Here is an 18676-nt window from a genome sequence, read left to right on the forward strand (position 1 = left end):
CCCATAATATAAACTAAGGTATTATCTGTATTGGGTAAAGAATAAAAATACCCCTTCCTATTCATTGACACAATTTCAACTTCTAGAAAATTTTGTGATTGTCTGGTACCCCAAAATTGATCATAAAAAACCAAAATTATTTTTAATAAATAATAAAGCTAGTCAAAAGGCTGAAGCCCCAGCACACAACTTATGAGGGTGAAGTCAATTCTTAGTTCACATGTAATAGTTGTAGGAAAAATGAATACTCCGTGTAATTATCAAAAGTTTTTCAGCTTATTTACTTCGATAACTATACAGTCAACCCTCAGTGTCCGAGGGAGATTGGTTCCAGGAGCCCTGTGGAGAACAAAATCCACCGAAACTCAGGTCCCTTATATAAAATGGTCTAGTGCAGTCGGCGCTCTGTAACTGCAAATTCGGAAGCTGCGGTTATGGAGGGACGATTGTCTATTTTCCCTCTTCTTGAGTGCTGCCCAACCTTTATCCTCTTCTCTTCCTATTGCTCACACTCATTGATTCAGTCCATTATTTTAATTCCCACTTCTAGGGTCATACTAATGGTGTTCGCATGCTTGCAACTCAGAGCACTGTGCTTGGACATTGGCAAGAGTTTAATACAGACTTGTGGAATAAACTTACAAATCTCCTTTGTTAGCCTCGATTCTCTCCCAAGCTCCAAATCTACACGTTAGGGAACTAATATAGGGCAGTGGCTAATAGGGTGGGCTATAAGATAAGAGTGTTTAGGTATAAACCTTGGCTCAGTTACTAGCAAGTTGTGTGGCTCAGAGGAAGTTACTTAAATTTTCTAAGGCTTTTTTTCTTGATCTATAATAAGGGATGATAACAAAACAAGCCTTATAAAGCTATTGTAAGTATTAAGCAATGTAATGCATGTCACGGGCTTAGCAGAGTGTCCAGCCCAACACATAATAAGCCCTCTATAAACAATACCTTTGTTTAACTGTTTGGTAGATATTGTCTCACTGATGTCTCCCAAATACCTTAAATCTGTCCAAAACTTAATCCATTACCTTAAACTCAGTGTTTCTATCACTGGGCAGGCTTCTCAGGTGCAGGCAGACAACTGATTCCCTGTACATGGCACACTTTCTCACAGTTCCAGTACTCTAGTCACCGTATTCCCTTAGTGTAGAATACACTTTGTTTCGATTTCTGAATTTTGTACCTATACTTCAACCCCCTTCACTTTCCTGGTTTCCTTAATAAACTTTTTTGGAATTAAGAGCTTCCTTCTCCAGTGTTGTGTATTGAGTAATATGATTTCAAACCCACTTGTTTTGATCTAAGAATGAAGCTGTTTACATTGAGGAAGTGTGTCATTATTGATATCTGTGGTTGACCATAAGCATTCAGTAGTTCAGCTTTAGCACTGCTGGGGGCTTATCGATAAGAGCATGTGAAGGAGCGACTATGACTGGCGGACATTTAAGCTTTAAATACCAAGAGGTGTGAACAGCATCTCCAGAGTGTTTGGTCTGGGCGAGGCGACTCTTTGCTGATCTAAATAGCTCTCTGAAGACCTTGCGGGGAGCGGGGAGGGGAGGGACTCTTTACCTGCTGTGGTGAAAACCGAGCAGCGTCCCCTTGAAGGAGACCATCTTGCCCGTCAACATGGCTACTTCCCTCCCTAGCAACGTGCCCCAGCAACGGGGGACTTTTGCTTTGCTGGGGCAGCTGAATGTCAGCCCTTGTTGCCTAAGCCCACTTGTAGAAAACCAACTTGTAGAAAGGTGCAGCTCAACTAAATTTGGACTTTATTCCTTTCATCTCCCCCTTGCCTGGAACCATAGTGTGCTTAACCTAGTATTGGTTTGGAGTATGTTATTTCTTCATTGGCTTATTAAGAGATATTATCCTTTATGCTATTGGCTTGTGAAATTATTATAATTCCTGCAGTGAACCTGTGTTAAATAAATTATTGGCGAAGACAATCTCAGTCTCTGAGTATAATTTGCCCCCCCAAAAACATTCAGTTTTCCATGATATTCCCTAAAACTGCCTTAAAACACTTATTTGTCTGTGTTTAATAATGATTGTGTATATATCTGTCTCTTCTAATAAAGTTAATTGAAGACTTTAATTACCTTGTTATTAATTATAGGGCTTAACACAGAGGTGGATGGGTTAAAATTGAATGAATAAATGTATGAATGTATTCCAGTGTATAAATTAAATTATGAATAATGGTATTTTGAAATGTACTGTAAAATATGTGGCAGGAAATACATTTTTCAAAATCATGTAAAATGAAACCCAAAAGTTGTTAGTTAACACTGACCTATTTATAATCGAAATAAATTTACTGGTCAAAAAAATCAAGACCAGAGTTCGAATGAGTTTGAATTACACTCATTTTGTGTGGGATAATTCACATATTCCTGGTACAGTGGTATAAATGTGAAATGTCCTAGTGCCTACAGGAGAATTATTTCAAGTTCCACCATCTTTTCACTTTGAGCATTCACTGTCTTCTGACCCCTCCTATTTCAGTCCTATCCCATTTCTGGCAATTTCTTCCTCTCTGTATAAGCCCTACAGGTCCACAGCTCCACACAACTCAGGCATAGGACAACCACATTGTGTCCAACCCAAATTTCCAGAGACCACATTCTCTCCATGAACTTGGTACCTTGTCTTCCTGAAGACAGGTGGATTAGAAAAAGAGATAGAACACTGCAAATCATAACATTTCAATCACTTAAGTTTTTGTTTTAATTGTGGTAAAAAAACTTGTTTTGCCCTCTTAACTATTTTTAAGTGTACAATTTACTAGTATTAAGTATATTCACATTGTTATGCCCTATATCTGCAGAATTTTTACCTTGCAAAACTGAAACTCTGTACCCATTCAACAATTCTCCATTTGTCCCTCCCCCCAGCCCATGGTAACCACCATTCTACTTTCTGTTCCTATGAATTTGGCTACTTTAAATACCCCATATAAGTGGAATCATACACTATTTGTCTTTTTGTGACTGGCTTATTTCACTTAGCATAATGTCCTCAAGTTTCATCCATGTTGCAGCATGTGACAGGATTTCCTTCCTTTTTAAAGGCTGAATAATATTCCATTGTGTGGATATATCACATTTTGTTTTATCCATTCATCCATTGATGGACATTTGGGTTGCTTCCTCTTCTTGGCTATTGTGAATAATGCTGCTGTGAACATGGGTATGCAAATATCTTGTTGAGACCCTGCTTTCAGTTCTTTGGATATATACCCAGAAGTGGAATTCCTGGATCATTTGGTAGTTCTAATTTTAATTTTTCGAAGATTCAATCACTTACGTTTTTAAAAAGAAAGATGGTGCTTTTCAATAACTTTATAACCATTTAGGTTTGCTTTTTCAATCAATTGTTACAAGAAGAAATTAGTCTTAATTTAAAGAGCAGAGTGTACTTTAAAATAACTGGCCTTTTGAAAAAATATTTTTTCCCCTTTCATCTGCAGGCATCCTTCTGTGCAGGCTGAACAATCCTTTGTTTCTTGTCCCATAAATCAGCAATAGGTCAGAATTGCTATCATAAAGCCAGATTATCTCTTACCAATAATAATACACACACCTATATAGATAGATGATGATTACCCTGTACCCGGATTGTCTTGCAAAAGTCAGTATATTTGTGAGTGTCATCAACATTACCCTGGGAAGTGAGAGAGTGGGTCTTGCAGTGTGCTGGAGGTGGTTGACACTAGTTCCTGAGAGTACATTGCCTCACAACTGCCAAGAGCTGATTGTATGTTAGTGACATGATGTTGGTGGGTTGAAATTGACCATAATGACAGTATTTACACGATGGAAATTGGCAAACATTACAAATCAGGACTTTTATTTATTTATATATATTTTTTGAGAGCCAGTTGGCAACTATTAACCAGCATACTACTGAGTGGGTACTAAGGAACTTTCAGTTCACTGTCTCGGAGATTAACAAAAAGCATAGTAAAAAGATTTTTAAAAGAGCCTTATGTAAAATAGATGTGAGTAGAAAAAGAACCTTGATTAAAATTGAATGAAGTGAAACAAATGGCCTGGAAGAGGGTGAACTAACTTCCTTATTATAAATAGATGTTTCCATTTGTTTGTTTTTTTAAAACAAATAAAATAGAAAATATTTAATTTAATTTAAAGCTCTTTAGAAATATGTCACGAAATTTTTAAGAGGCCATTTTTTTCATAAAACTTGATCAAATATTTGATCTGACAGTATAAACGTATACCTATACAAATTGACTTAGACATCCAAAAATTATTGCCCAACAAAATTACATTTTCTGCAATAAAAGTAAGTTTATAGACAAATTTATCTTCTTTTTTTAAAATTAATTAATGCATTTATCTTTTGGCTGCATTGGGGCTTTCTCTAGTTGCGGCGAGGGGGGCTACTCTTCTTTGCGGTGCGTGGGCTTCTCATTGCGGTGGCTTCTCTTTGTTCCAGAGCATGCACGGGCTCTAGGTGCGCGGGCTTCAGTAGTTGTGGCACGTGGGCTCAGTAGCTGTGGCTCACAGGCTCTAGAGCACAAGCTCAGTAGTTGTGGCGCACGGGCTTAGTTGCTCCGTGGCATATGGTACCTTCCTGGAACAGGGCTCGAACCCGTGTCCCCTGCATTGGCAGGCGGATTCTTAACCACTGCGCCACCAGGGAAGTCTCCAAATTTATTTTCTTAAGTTTGCCAAGTTGTATTATTTTACGCTAGAAGTTATATTTTTGATAATTTTTCTACTTAAAAACAAATATTAAAGCTCTAGTACTCCACGTACCATTAAAGGAGAGGCTATTGAGGCAATGTTTGCAGTAGCAATCATACTTTACATCAACCCTTTCCTTAACAGATGCCTGAATTCTGTTAACCTGATACAAATCTCTGGCAGGAGACTCAACAACCTGGTGTTTGAGAGAGATCTCCCTTTCACGTACAACAAAGGAAAATCTGATTAAAAGCCACTTTCTGCGAGAATAAAAGCACTATTCAGATTATTTGCTTAATCAAAGCCATGTACAAAAGAGCTGTAAAAGTTCCTCATTGAAAAGATCTTTGCACAAATTGTGATTTGTGCCCCTAGTTCAGTAAGCATTCAATGGATATATGTATATATTTAGTTGTAACTTATCCATATCCATCCATTCTCTTTAGGCTACACCAAATGTACCATGAAGTTAGTATGGTGCTAACTGGAGAACGTTTACCTTTTAGCACTCACTTCAGACAGCACTCTTTTTTTCTTCTGGCCGTGCTGTGTGGCTTGCAGAATCTTAGTTCCCTGACCAGGGATGGAACCCGTGTCCCCTGCAGTGGAAGCACAGAGTCTTAACCACTGGACCGCCAGGGAAGTCCCCAGACAGCATTCTTCAGAGGACGATGTCTGACCCACCCTGTAATGGTGCTTTACTTAATAACTTCATTTTAATATTTATCACCCAATTGTGCACTATTCACCTGACTTTCTTCTTCACTAGATTTTGAGTCCTTAGAGGAGAGAAAGAAATTTTATTTGTAATATGTGTATCTCCTAATTCTATTAAAATCCCCAGTACAAAGTGACTGTCAGTTAAATGTTTGTGGAATGACTACTTCAAATTGAGAAATAACTGTTTCTTCTTTATCCCTATATTTTTTCCCCCAGAACTCCCAAATGGCTCATTCATTTTGGGGGAACAAGTTAGATACCTTTGGAGCATGCAGTCATTCTTCTGGTATGACTGACTTATATTCTGAGATAATTATAACTTAATGGTTCTGTCATGAATGCAGGGCCTGTTGGGGACACGATCTTGGAATTTTTTAAGCTGGAATGCTGCATTTATAAAAATTGCAGTTCCTGCATTTTACACTGCCAAATGGAATTTGGTTTTACAGAAGGCTTCCTTTTTTAGGGTGGGATCGCTTTGGTGAGCCTGGTCAGTCATTCAGATAGTAGGCAGGTATGAATCCAGAAGGTACTACAGACAGGATTTGAACTGTTTAGTAATATAAATTGGGTGCATTTTAAAACAGATTATGCCTACACAGAGGCATATATAGACAAAAAGCGCCCTATGCCTGAGATCACTGTTGGGTTTGAAAGATGTCTATAAATATTGTGAACAGTTCTCAGCAAATCAGTGGGCATAAGTGGCCTGATCTTCCCTTGACTTGTCACTAAAGGAAAACCTTTGGCTAGAAATTAGACTGAGTTTGATCCCGCATGCCCTGCATTGGACCATAGGAGCCTTTTGTGGTGTAATCTAAGTCAGGAATAGGCCAAACGTTGGCTAAATGCTCTGTACTGTGATGGTCTTCTTCAGGCCATAGGGTCCAGAGTCCTTTCTGTAGAGATGGGCGTGCAATTCCCTCTGAGAAAAACGAATGTCCCGGCTCCATTCAGAGGCAGAAAAGGAGTTGTATGCTTGGGGAAAGAATTTCCTCCTTTTTCTGTGGCTAAAGGTTCTGGGTTCTGGGGTGGGGTAATGAAGCATGCCATGGCTCCCCACCTCGAGGCTGCTGAGATGCTTGGAACGGGCTGCTGATCAGTGAACAGCCATGTCTGGGAGTGGGTATAAGCCGCTTTCTACATGGGGCCTTCCCTACACCTCCAACGAGGTCTTTACAGCGCTCAGCTCCATGTGATCTGTGCTGTGAGAAATTGGATGGAGCAGGGTCCCGTCCCACAGCCTGGAGTTGCAGGATGAGTTACCATCCACAGTGGAGGAACAACAGCTGTTTCCAGAAGATCAAGCACCTCTCTGCATTATCAGCAGCGCCAGAGGCCTGGGAGCAATAGAAGTCAAGGGCAAGCCATGGAGCAGAATGTTCCAGAGCACAGGTGAGCAGGTCCCACGTTCAATGCTCAGGAATACTTAGTGATAACTCTTGGAGTGCGCTGAACTCCAGCAAATAAGGGGGGATAGGTAATTATGCCGTGATGATTTGGGCATGCAAAGAAGAGTAATTTTATTTTGTAGGCATTGGCTATTGAGGAAGGTGACACAGTTATATTATTGACTATATAACTTTGTCTTAAGGTCCTCAATTTTATCCTATGGCTATTGGGATCTAGAATTACTTTGAGTATATAAAATACTATTTTCTATAGGGAGTTATTGTCAGGGAATAAATCAGCTACCAAAAAAGCTGGCTTTGTGCTCTGACCAACAGAAATTTGCTTATAAACATTTCCATTTTTATGGACAAAAGCAAGAATCTGCTTTGGGGCTTCCCTGGTGACACAGTGGTTAAGAATCCGCCTGCCAGTGCAGGGGACACGGGTTCAAGCCCTGGGCCGGGAAGATCCCACGTGCCGTGGAGCAACTAGGCCCGTGCGCCACAACTACTGAGCCTGCACTCTAGAGCCTGCGAGCCACAACTACTGAAGCCCGCGCGCCTAGAGCCTGTGCTCCGCAACAAGAGAAGCCACCACAATGAGAAGCCCACACACCACAATGAAGAGTAGCCACTGCTCACAGCAACTAGAGAAAGCCCATGCGCAGCAACGAAGACCCAACACAGCCAAAATAAATAATAAATAAATAAATAGATTTTAAAAAAAATAAAGAATCTGCTTTGGTGTGTTAAAAGTTCTGTTTTTCACAGCTCTATTTGAGTACAAGTGGTTAGGCTGCTGTGGGACCTGACTTTCTTGCATTTATGTTGATGGTATGCTAGGCAAACAATTGCATACCATGTCCGCAAGGCTGAAACAACAGATGGAGAGCTAGAGCGGAAAGGTGCTTTTTCTGCTTCTGACATGATAATGTAGAAGAGAAAATTGGTTTTCTTTAAAGTAGCCGCAAACACCATACAACAAAGCATTATCAAATTAAATACTGACACGAGTTAGTTGACTTCTTACTGAGTTATAAATTGCTATTTAACCATGGATATTCATAACTTTCATAAAATCTAAAGTATATATTTATAACACACCACTTTTTATTAAAAACACTTATTAAATGTTTACAATGGTTCTTCTATAAAACTGGCACATGGGAAATGGCACATCCATCCTTAAAACTGCTTTTTGTTTAATTTGGTTATTTGCCTTTTACTTTATCAATATTTGAGTTACTGACTAAAGTGAACTGACAACTATGGGGCCAGAAATAAATTATTACTGTTCTCTACACATAGCTCTCAGCCTGAATTATTAAATAAAGCTAACATCATCATAACAACAACATTAATAATGAAAGCATTTAAAAAACAGATGCATTTAGTTTTCACTTTTATTTTTGCCCTTTCTATATCGTCTGCAAAGAAATGGTCTTTAAATACTTGAAAACTATAGTCTGGCAAACAAAGATGAAAGGTCACTTTCCCCTCCTTCCCAGGCAACTGTGCAGGCAGTTCCAGGCATCCTACTCATCTGCTTCTTCCTCCCAGCACCATGGCTAAATGAACCATAGATGAGCTTTAAAAAATCACAAATGTAGTGGAGGAACAGCTCCCAAAGTCAGGACACTGCATTAACATAGTTTAATGTCTGGTTTCATTCACAAACAGTTTAAGAGAAAGCAAAGCAAGATGCATCAGAGATCCCACAAACTAAGTGGTTGCCATCTTAATAAAAAAAATAATAGATTTCAGCCAGGCACAAAGGTCTCCATGAAAACGGTGAGTTTAGATCCCCATAAGCATCATTTGTGCAACACAAAAGATCCATCCCACTAGCCTGTCTAGCAAATCTTACTTTTCTAATCTTCATTTCTTTGCCCTGAATTTGTATCTTAATCCTCAGCTATCTGTACCTTATTATTTAAACATCCTGGAAAATTGCAAAATAATTTAAAAACTGAATTTAGGGCTCTGTTTCCTTGATATTCACAGGGGAGATAGATTCAAGGTTGTGTAGAGTTCATATTTAAGGCCAGCTTAATTTTATTTCAAAGATGGACAGTTGTTTAACAAACATGAGTTTATTCAAATTGTTTCATTTTTTGAAATGAGAGTGCAATTCAACAGAAGTAAAAAAAATGTGGTGAAATCGAACCAAGAAAAGGCTCACAGAAAAGAGAATGTTTGGATGCTGATTTAAAGCTAACTTTTATATACTGATATCCACCCACACCCACATCTAGCACCGCGAGGTACTCTTTTATTTTTTAACTTTTTCTTTTTGGCCGCACCGTGCGGCTTGTGGGATTTTAGTTCCCCCACCAGGGATCGAACCCGGGCCCTGAGCAGTGAAAGTACTGAGTCCTAACCACTGGACAGCCAGGGAATTCCCTCAAGGTACTCCTCTGAGTAATCTTTTTTTTTTAATAAATTTATTTATTTTATTTATTTATTTTTGGCTGCGTTGGGTCTTTGTTGCTGCGCACGGGCTTTCTCTAGTTGCGGCGAGCGGGGGCTACTCTTTATTGTGGTGCGCGGGCTTCTCATTGCAGTGGCTTCTCGCTGCGGAGCACGGGCCCTAGATGCACGGGCTTCAGTAGTTGTGGCATACGGGCTCAGTCGTTGCGGCTTGCGGGCTCTAGAGTGCAGGCTCAGTAGTTGGGGTACATGGGCTTTGTTGCTCCACGGCATGTGGGATCTTCCCGGACCAGGGCTCGAACCCGTGTCCCCTGCATTGGCAGGCGGATTCTTAACCACTGAGCCACCAGGGAAGCCCTGAGTATTCTTTTTAGCCAAAACTTTCTATTTTAGCCAAGACTTTCACAATCATAAATTCAGCAAAATATTTTAAACATGTTTTAATGAATTATGTACTAAATGGATTCCGGGTTCATATTTTATAGCTAGGTAATTGGAGGCAAGATATTTTAAACAGAGATAACATACATGCTCCAATATAATTAGGTTGCTGTGAGAATTAATAGGGTGGTGCTGTACAATTATTTTTTAATTCTATAGCAATATACAAATATACATTGTTAGGGTGATATTTGATGTTGTTCAAAGGAAACAGTAATAGTGCTCATTTATGAAGACTTGTATTTAGTATTATTAGCTCAAATAAGAGCTAAACAAAGTGACTTAAAAATTAGGTTTTGATTATAAAACAAGCTTAGTATAAAAATACTTGAATAGTATATACTTTTATAAAGTAAAGGGTAGTTCTTATTCCACGCACTTCCAACCCCTGTCCCACTGTCCTTTTTTTTTCTTTTTTGCTGTACGTGGGCCTCTCACTGTTGTGGCCTCTCCCATTGCGGAGCACAGGCTCCAGACAGGCAGGCTCAGTGGCCATGGCTCATGGGCCCAGCCGCTCCGCGGCATGTGGGATCTTCCTGGACCAGGGCACGAACCCGTGTCCCCTGCATCGGCAGGCGGACTCTCAACCACTGCGCCACCAGGGAAGCCCTCAGCTGCATTGTTTTATTGTTACTATCCATCAGGCAGTGAATATCCATTAGACGAAAGCAGAGGAAAGTGAATAAAGCAAATATCTTGAAAGAAATTGTGTTTTGCTAATTTATCATAAGATGTATTTTTTGTGAGTTTTGAGAATTATTATTGTGTGTTTGTTTGATATTTCAAACCCACTTGTTCTGATCTAAGAATGAAGCTGTTTTGCTCTAAGAGTGAAGTTGTTCACACTGAGGAAGCTGTGTCAGGATGTCATCACTGACATCTGTGGTTGTCGATAAGCACACATTAGTTCAACTATTGACAGGCATTGCTGGGGGCTTATCCGTAAGAACGCGAGGAGGAGCGACTATGGCTGGGGAACATTTAAGCTTTAAATACCAAGAGGTGTGAACAGCATCTCCAGAGTGTTCGGTCTGGGCAAGACGACTCTTTGCTGATCTAAATAGTTCTCTGAAGACTTTGGGTTGAGAGTGGGTGGGGGTGGGGACTAGCTACTGCCCGGACAAAGCAACTCTGCCTGCAGTGGTGAAAACCCTGCAGCGGCCTAAGGAGATGCTTTGGCCGCCACCATGACGTCTCTTGCCCTAGCAACGTGCCCCGCCCGCCAACATGGCGTCTTCTTGCCCTAGCAACGTGCCCCGCCTGCCAACATGGCGTCTTCTTGCCCTAGCAACGTGCCCTAGCAACGTTTTGCCCTGGCAGCTGAACGTCAGCTCGTGGTTAGCTAAGCGCACTCTTTCGAGAACCCACTGTAGAAACTTGGACTTAACTAAATTTGGACTTTATTCCTTTCATTTCCCCCTTGCCAGGAACCATAGTGTGATTAATCTAGTATTGGTTTGGAGTGTGTCATTTCTTCATTGGCTTATTAAGAGACATTATCCTGTATGCCATTGGGTTGTGAAATTACTCTAACTCCCGCAGTGAACCTGTGTTAAATAAATTATTGTCAAAGACAATCTCAGTCTCTGAGCATAATTTGCTGCCTGGAAACCAAACAAGCAATTACGTTTTCCCCAAGCATACATGTACTCAACAAAAATGTCAATGTTTTTCAAAGATGACTTTCATTTCAAAGGTACATATTTCAGGGACTAATTTTATTATTTTTAATGAAAATTTAAATATATAATAAAAAATAAATATCTTGGTTCCTAATTATGTAACCATGTTTTTAAAAAATGTGTTCAATGCTTTTTCCATACTCTATGTTAACATTTTCATTTGATTAGTTCTATAAATTCTAAAGCTTATGTACTAAATTAAATCACAAACTATAAAGGTATGTGGCTGAAATTTGTTTAAAAATTATTATTTACTCTATATAATATGTCAAAAACACCATACATGTTAGAGCACATAAGTAGAGGTTCAAAAATATGTTTTAATGAATGAATGAATACATGATGATGTAGTCAGTAAAAGACTATGTCATCTGACAAGTATTTAATCATATGGAAACATAGCTGCAATATATTTCTGAATTTTAATTCTGGTTAATTCTTGAGCATGTAATTATAGAAGTTTCCTATTTTTTTCTTTTACATTTTCACTGTTCTAAAATTTCCACTAAAATAAATGATTTTTTAAATATGAGGTATGGTTTTTAAGCTATTACAAAACTACAAAATATAAAATTCAAACTGTAAAAATATTTGTAAAATGTAATGTGTTAAAATGAAACTAGCCAGAGGCACAAAGAGAGTGGCTGTGGAGCGTATCTGCTTTGCTGAAATCTCATTGCTAGCATTAGTCCTATTAGGTAGGCTGGCAAACCAAATTTTGGCGAGAGGCTGTAAAGGACTGGGGAAAATCATGAGGACCTAGAGCGGCTTGGGAGAGGGTTGAGGGAATCTGTGAGAGAGAAGACACTGATGCTGAGGAGATAAACCTAACAGTAGTTAGGTGAAACTTGGGAAACTAGAGAGAATTTTTTTAGAAAGTTTAACTGTGTGACATGTGATATAATCTCTTCTTATCTTCCCAAAACTTTAGTAAATATCTCCTTTCCTCTTCCAAGTTTAATTGAAAAATTGTCTATGTTGTCCTACATTGTCATACATTGCCACGTGTAAATTCACAAAGTACAGAAAGAATCTACCAAAGTTAATAGAAAATGAGTTCTACAATTTAATATTCATGTCATGATTGACTCTGAGGAATTGCCATTTATTAAATAAATAATTAAATACTTTTATTCATTCATTAAATAAAACTTAGTAGAATTTGTTGGCATTTATTAAATAAAACTTAAATACTCAGTAGTCATGTGGATATTCTATGACCATATATTCAGCTACAGTTTTAGGTAGTTTAAAAATAAATGGCAACTGGGCTTCCCTGCTGGCGCAGTGGTTGGGAATCTGCCTGCCAATGCAAAGGACACGGGTTCGAGCCCTGGTCTGGGAGGATCCCACATGCCGCGGAGCAACTAAGCCCATGAGCCACAACTACTGAGCTCTGCGCGTCTGGAGCCTGTGCTCCACAACGGGAGAGGCCGCAACAGTGAGAGGCCTGCGCACCGCGATGAACAGTGGCCCCCGCTTGCCACAACTGGAGAAAGCCCTCACACAGAAACGAAGACCCAACAGAGCCAAAAATAAATAAATAAATTTTAAAAAAGAGTTTACACCTTTAAAAAAATAAAAAATAAAAAAATAAATGGTAACATAGTAGCATAGTATTTAAGAGCACAGATTTTAGATGAAGCTCCACTTGGATTTGAAACCCATTTTTACAAGGTACCGTGCTTTATCTTAGGCAAGTTATTGAAGTTATTTGAATCATAGCTTCCTTATGTGAAACACAAGGCTAAAAGTACCTACTCCATAGTATTATTGAAAGGAATATACTATGCCCATGAAATGTTTGGCACGGGCCCTGAGAAATCAACAAATCTTAATTATAATGTAAGCTCAACGAGGGCGGGAATATTTGTATCTTTTGATCACTGTCGTATGGCTAGCACACAGAAATGTCAATAAATATTTTTGAATGAATTGATGAGTGTTGTTATTATCAGTAATTATTTCAATAATTAAAGTGCCAACTTAAATATAATATATCTGGAAATATATGTATACAGGGAATATATGATATTGAGGGAGTTTAACACCACTTGTCCCTCTGTGCTGTCTCTTTCTCCAGGTCCTGCCCCTCTCCACCCAGGCTGAGAGCTTCTAATTGTCATTTAAAGGTTCCCTGGGGGAGTCAGGGTAGCGGGGTGAACTGGCCCTAAGTACTGCCTGGTCTGTAGATCGTAACAACTCTTAGCTTTATCACATCAATTAATAAATGGATACACAGTTGCAAATGGTTTCAAAATTTTTTCATGGATCTCCATCAACTAATTTTGCAAGCTCAGTACTGAAATCTACAGTTTTAGAATTCCTCTATTTTTACTACAAGTTGTCCTACTGTTTCTCAGAATAAATATTTTTAGACATTATGTAGAAACACTCCTTAAGCCAGTTTCGTAAAGGCATAGGAAGACATATCTGGAGCTGGAAGAGGGAAGTTGGTGAATATGGTTAGTGGTGCACTTTGTGTGCCCAGGCAAGTTCTGAAGAATCTGTTCTGAAATACCTACAACTTGTGGGATCCCAGAGGCATCATCTCCAGCCCATATGACATGGCATCCACCTGAGAGCAAAAAGGCAAATGGCCTACAGATTTTGGAGGAGAAGTTGTGAGAGCTAGAGAGATGATAGAACTAATACCAGGATGCTCTAAAATTCCTTGCATTGTAGGTACACCAAAACATCAAGCCATGTCCCACTGTATCGTAGCTTCTACACCCATCGCTCGTTCTTCCTGACTGCCTAGTTGCTGTCTATCAATTGCTGAGTGCACCCTTAATGTCTCAGCCTTCTTCAAAGTTCTTTGTGGACTCACTCCTCTCCTCAGTTCATTCCCTCCTCAGTGATTTCATCCACTGCTGTGTGTCGCAAGGCCTGAAATTCCGTGTGCTGCCTTGACATCTCTGAGCCTCACAGGGTCCCAAAGGCCTAGCCACGATTCCCCCTGCTTTTGCAAGATATGCTCCCGACCCAGTGGGCAAAGCTCCACACCCAGGTAGTTCCCATATTGGCTGGACTGGCTGCAGTGCACCTGGTCCTTAACCAGAATTATTCAAACAAACCAATTACATCCTCCCATATGAATGAAGGGCTAATCCTCATTCTTGTCACTACAAAACCTACCTCCCCCAGTTCCTCCTGGTTCCCTCAGGTCCTGAGTGCAACCCCTGTGTGGTCCTGCATGATGTGCCATGTCCTCCTTTCCTGGGCTGTGAGAATATGTGACTAATAACTGCTTCCAATCCCATCTGTCCAGAATTGGGTATTGTGTGTTCAGGTATCTCATACTATTTAGGCCAGGGAATCCCTCCTTCGTCCCTTGTGCAAGGGTGCTGAGATCAATGTATATTCAAATGTCAGGAGAGCCACTGGCTTCAGGAGAGGTTAGGAGAAGTCAGTTCTGGTTCAGAAAACCACAAAGGGAGGGCATTGGCTCACTTCCACTCGTTTCCCTAGAGAAGAGCATTTCCAAAGTTCTCTGAAAATGAGAGGCACTATTTAGTACCTCCTTAAGTTCTTAGCAAACACCCAATATGTGCCTAGTATTACTTCACCAGGGAGAGCTGCTTAAATTTTCCACAAAAGGGTGTACATGTATTCAGGATTTAGATTTGCCTTCCTCATTCTTAGTCATTCTATGAGAGCCATAATTCTTGGACTCATGAACAATTTTTCTGACATTACTTTTGTCCAGTAACACTTTCAACAGCAGCTGAATCTGTATGTGAGCCCAGGCCCTTGCAATCCACTGGTCTTGCCATCCCACAGAAGCATCTGGCCTCATATGGTGCTGGAATAGTGTGCTGAGACTTCTATATAGGAGACAGAAGCCTGCGAGGCTGGAGGGCTGTCCGAGAGACAGCAGATCAAGCTCTGGACCCACAAGCGACCTATGGTGCCATTCCCCCAGGCCAGGATGGGTAGACAGTGACTCCTCCCATTCTTATACCTAAAAAGACAATTACAGATTTTTATTTCCCTGTCTTTCCCCTCAAAGCTGGGCTTGGAGGGTCTGAAGGTTAGAGTACTCAAGGCAAGAACGCCTCTCCCATGGAACATTGCCATACTTCTGTTAAATTGGAAACTGACATTGATCATTGTCTCCTGCCCATTTTTAGGTCTTCGGGCAACAAAACTGGTAGCTGACCACTAAGGTTATAGTTTAGGTTCCAGACAGGACTATGGCCAAATTGATCTCACCTTTCAGTGATAAGGTGGCTGATAGCACTATGTTACCCTGTGCTGGGCAAAGCATTTCTTCGTCTGAGCAAATCAACAGTGGGTGCTAGCTGTGGAAAAAGCAGCGGCTTGTTCTACTTACTGTTTGTCCGAAAGGTAAATCCTACTCCCTTCTTTCCACTGCTCTATGCCCCAGGAAGCTGAAACCCATAGACTGCGTTACTGTGGTTTTCTTGTTCTCTGGCTGGCAGATAGCTTTGGCCAATGAGAGACAGCAGACAGAAATTAAAGAGCGGAAGGAGACAGTATATAATTCCGTGACACAGCGTGAGGCGCTCTCCAATCAACCTCTAGTCCCTGAGCCTCACCTGCATCCAGATTCTCTGTTATGGCCTCCACAAACATCTCCTGAGAAAACTTCATTTAGGAGGATCCCAACCAAATCTCTCTTTCTGCCTCTGTCTCCGTCTGTTTCCGTCTGTCTGTCTCTCTCTTTTTGCCAGCCAGTCCCCTTTTGAATTTCGCATTTGTGATGCTTGAGACCTCATGCTCCCAGTACGTGAGGGATATTTTCCTCCTGTAAGTTCAGCACATCACCGAACCTCTGTGAGGAGGCCCTCTCTGGGCTTGAACCCACCCAGAACCTCACGTGAGTCCATGCCTCCCCACTCTGCGGGTGAGGGGTCAGAGGTCACACGAGTGCATGTGATGCCTCCCGCAGCAGTCAGTCCTCCGCGGATGGTCAGGCCACCCCTGGGAGATGTGGAGTATGGGTACCAATCACTCTGGGGAGTCAGCCAAGTCTGAGGCAGGCAGGATCAGCCAAGCATCTCACTGGTGAGCAGGCTTCCCCACACCCACACTGCTCCTGCCGCCCAGCTCTCCCTGTCCCCCCTCCAGCTTAGCTCCCGCTCTGGGTGCCCAATTTCCCACGCACTTCTGTTTCCAATGTCTCCCAGTGAACATCTGGCTCTCCCAGCACATCCCTTTGGGAAGCTCTCTTTGTGGGTGCCCTCGCAGTTGACCTAGGAGCTGGCCTCACTTCAGTCCAGTGGATTTTCTCCACCCAGCTGTGGCCTGAACAGGTGTGCTTCACATGGCACAGATAAAGGGAACTGGGATTCCACTTATTTGGGGAGAATAACAAGAACAAATACCTTTAGAAGGCCTTGAAGGCACGATGCTCCCATTTCTAAATGCCTTGTGTTCTGATGTTTTCATATTAAATAGAACCAACAAAGACTCTTTGATGCTGTAGAATATCTAAATGATATTCTCATGAGCATCAAAATTTAAAAAAGAGTATCCTAAGTGCACCCCCGCCCCGACTCATGACCTGTTCTTAATGTCTTCTCACCAGGATAAGCAACCAGGTTTTAGAGGGGAACGAACACAGTGGATGTCTTTCCAAAACACGTAGGGGACAGGAGACTTGGGTCCTTGAGTGACCAAGAACTACAAAACTATTCCCTTGCTTTTTTTTTTTGGATTAAAGGTGAAAGAAATCTGACATGCAGTGTGATCTCACCATCTCTGCTGTGTCTGAGAGCCCCTGCATAGACTGTTAGGATGACTAGAATCCCCTCTCCAGTGTAAGTCAGGAAAACTATCGGCGTAAAAAAATATCAAGCCAAAAGGAGTGAAGATGCTGCTTTTATTTTAACAGCTGAAACGAGGAGTTTGTTCTTCTACATTTTGTTGTCTTTTTTGTTTTCTAAGATTAAATTTTAGAAAAAAAAATTTTTTTTCTAAAATTTTATGACTTCTTGGCCCTGGGTGTGACTTAATTCAGCATCCACACCCACCTGGACAAATCCACATCACTTCTGTGCTTCCCCAGTTGCCTAGCAAGTAAAAAGATCACCACACTGTTGGTGACCTTCTTGGATTTTTCTTTCTTCTTGATGGTCAATGTAGGCATGTTGGGACTGACTTCAGAGGTTCCTTTATCCATGACTGGTTGACGCCACAAATGGCTTCAGGAAGACAGCACAACCGAGACGGCCTGAAAAAGACGATGAAACCCACTTAATCCAGTGGACCCTGGGGCCTCTTGCCCTCACAATCTCCCTGCCACACTCACACATCACTTCTCTATAAGCAAACGACAGTCCCATACTCTTCCCCCTTTTCTCTAGTAGGGTTGGGGTTCATCAGGCGGAGTAGTATGGTGATGGTACAAAACAATATTACATTACCTTGGTATATCTGGATACGTTGCCTCTCAGACCACTCAGGTTTCTCTGGAAGGAGCACCCTGAAGAGATGGCAAGAAGTGAGAGGGAGAATTCTCTCTCTCCCTGTCTTATTCTGAGTGTCAGGGCCTGATTGGTCAGACCCAAGAGGAGTCATGATGACTCACAATGACTCTCAGAACTTTTTGACCACATACCATGGATGCCACCACCTAGATTGTCTCAAGGCTAAACAGTGAGTGACTGAGAGGTGCTGGAAAAGGGGCAAATGCTACCCATATTTGGGTACCATCTTCATATCTGTTCCCTGGAGGGGATACTCATTTCTCTTGGCCTCAGAGATCTTCCATGGCTCAGTCAAAATCTCTCTATTAAAACATCTCCTGTAGACGTAAGAGGGAGGAGATATGGAGATATACGTATATGTATAGCTGATTCACTTTGTTATACATCAGAAACTAACACACCATTGTAAAACAATTATACTCCAATAAAGATGTTAAAAAAAAAGTCTCCTGTGTGAGGAGTTAGCAACACCCATTGCATATCAATAGGTCCACTGGGCAACATTCAGCAATTTTGGCCTCAAATTCCAAACAGGAACTTAGCCCCAGGTAGAATTTTCTGTTTCCTTCTCAATCTCTGGATACAGCCTTGTCCACAACTCTGAAATTACTTTAATAACACACAATTCAGAAGTGGGGTGTTTACTTGTAGAAATTTTGGCTATGAGTAACCATACTTCTCAAGCCATATTACCTTGCAAGTCTCTGCTATGGAGCAATATAGTTAACATTAATGAGTGATCCTAGTGGCTATTGTCTATCAGTAGGACATGGATTCTCACAGGCTATAAGAGGGGTAATGGTGAGGACAGGGCTTTGTTGTTAGTGGTGGGGTTT

At 41.0% G+C, this 18676-nt stretch overlaps 1 protein-coding gene across 1 annotated transcript; it reads right to left on the minus strand.

The window, feature by feature from the left end:
• Window positions 1-17192: 17192 nt before the first annotated feature.
• On the minus strand, window positions 17193-17682 carry ETDB (embryonic testis differentiation homolog B). Its single transcript, XM_030762702.2, has one exon. The coding sequence runs from the start codon at window positions 17531-17533 to the stop codon at window positions 17363-17365; it is 171 nt and encodes a 56-aa protein (XP_030618562.1). The 5' UTR covers window positions 17534-17682; the 3' UTR covers window positions 17193-17362.
• Between the last annotated feature and the right edge of the window lie 994 nt (window positions 17683-18676).

Source organism: Delphinapterus leucas, chromosome X (genome assembly GCF_059928025.1).
Source record: "Delphinapterus leucas isolate spDelLeu-1000000601 "Yukka" chromosome X, BTC_Dleu_Yukka2, whole genome shotgun sequence".
Classification (NCBI taxonomy): domain Eukaryota; kingdom Metazoa; phylum Chordata; class Mammalia; order Artiodactyla; family Monodontidae; genus Delphinapterus; species Delphinapterus leucas.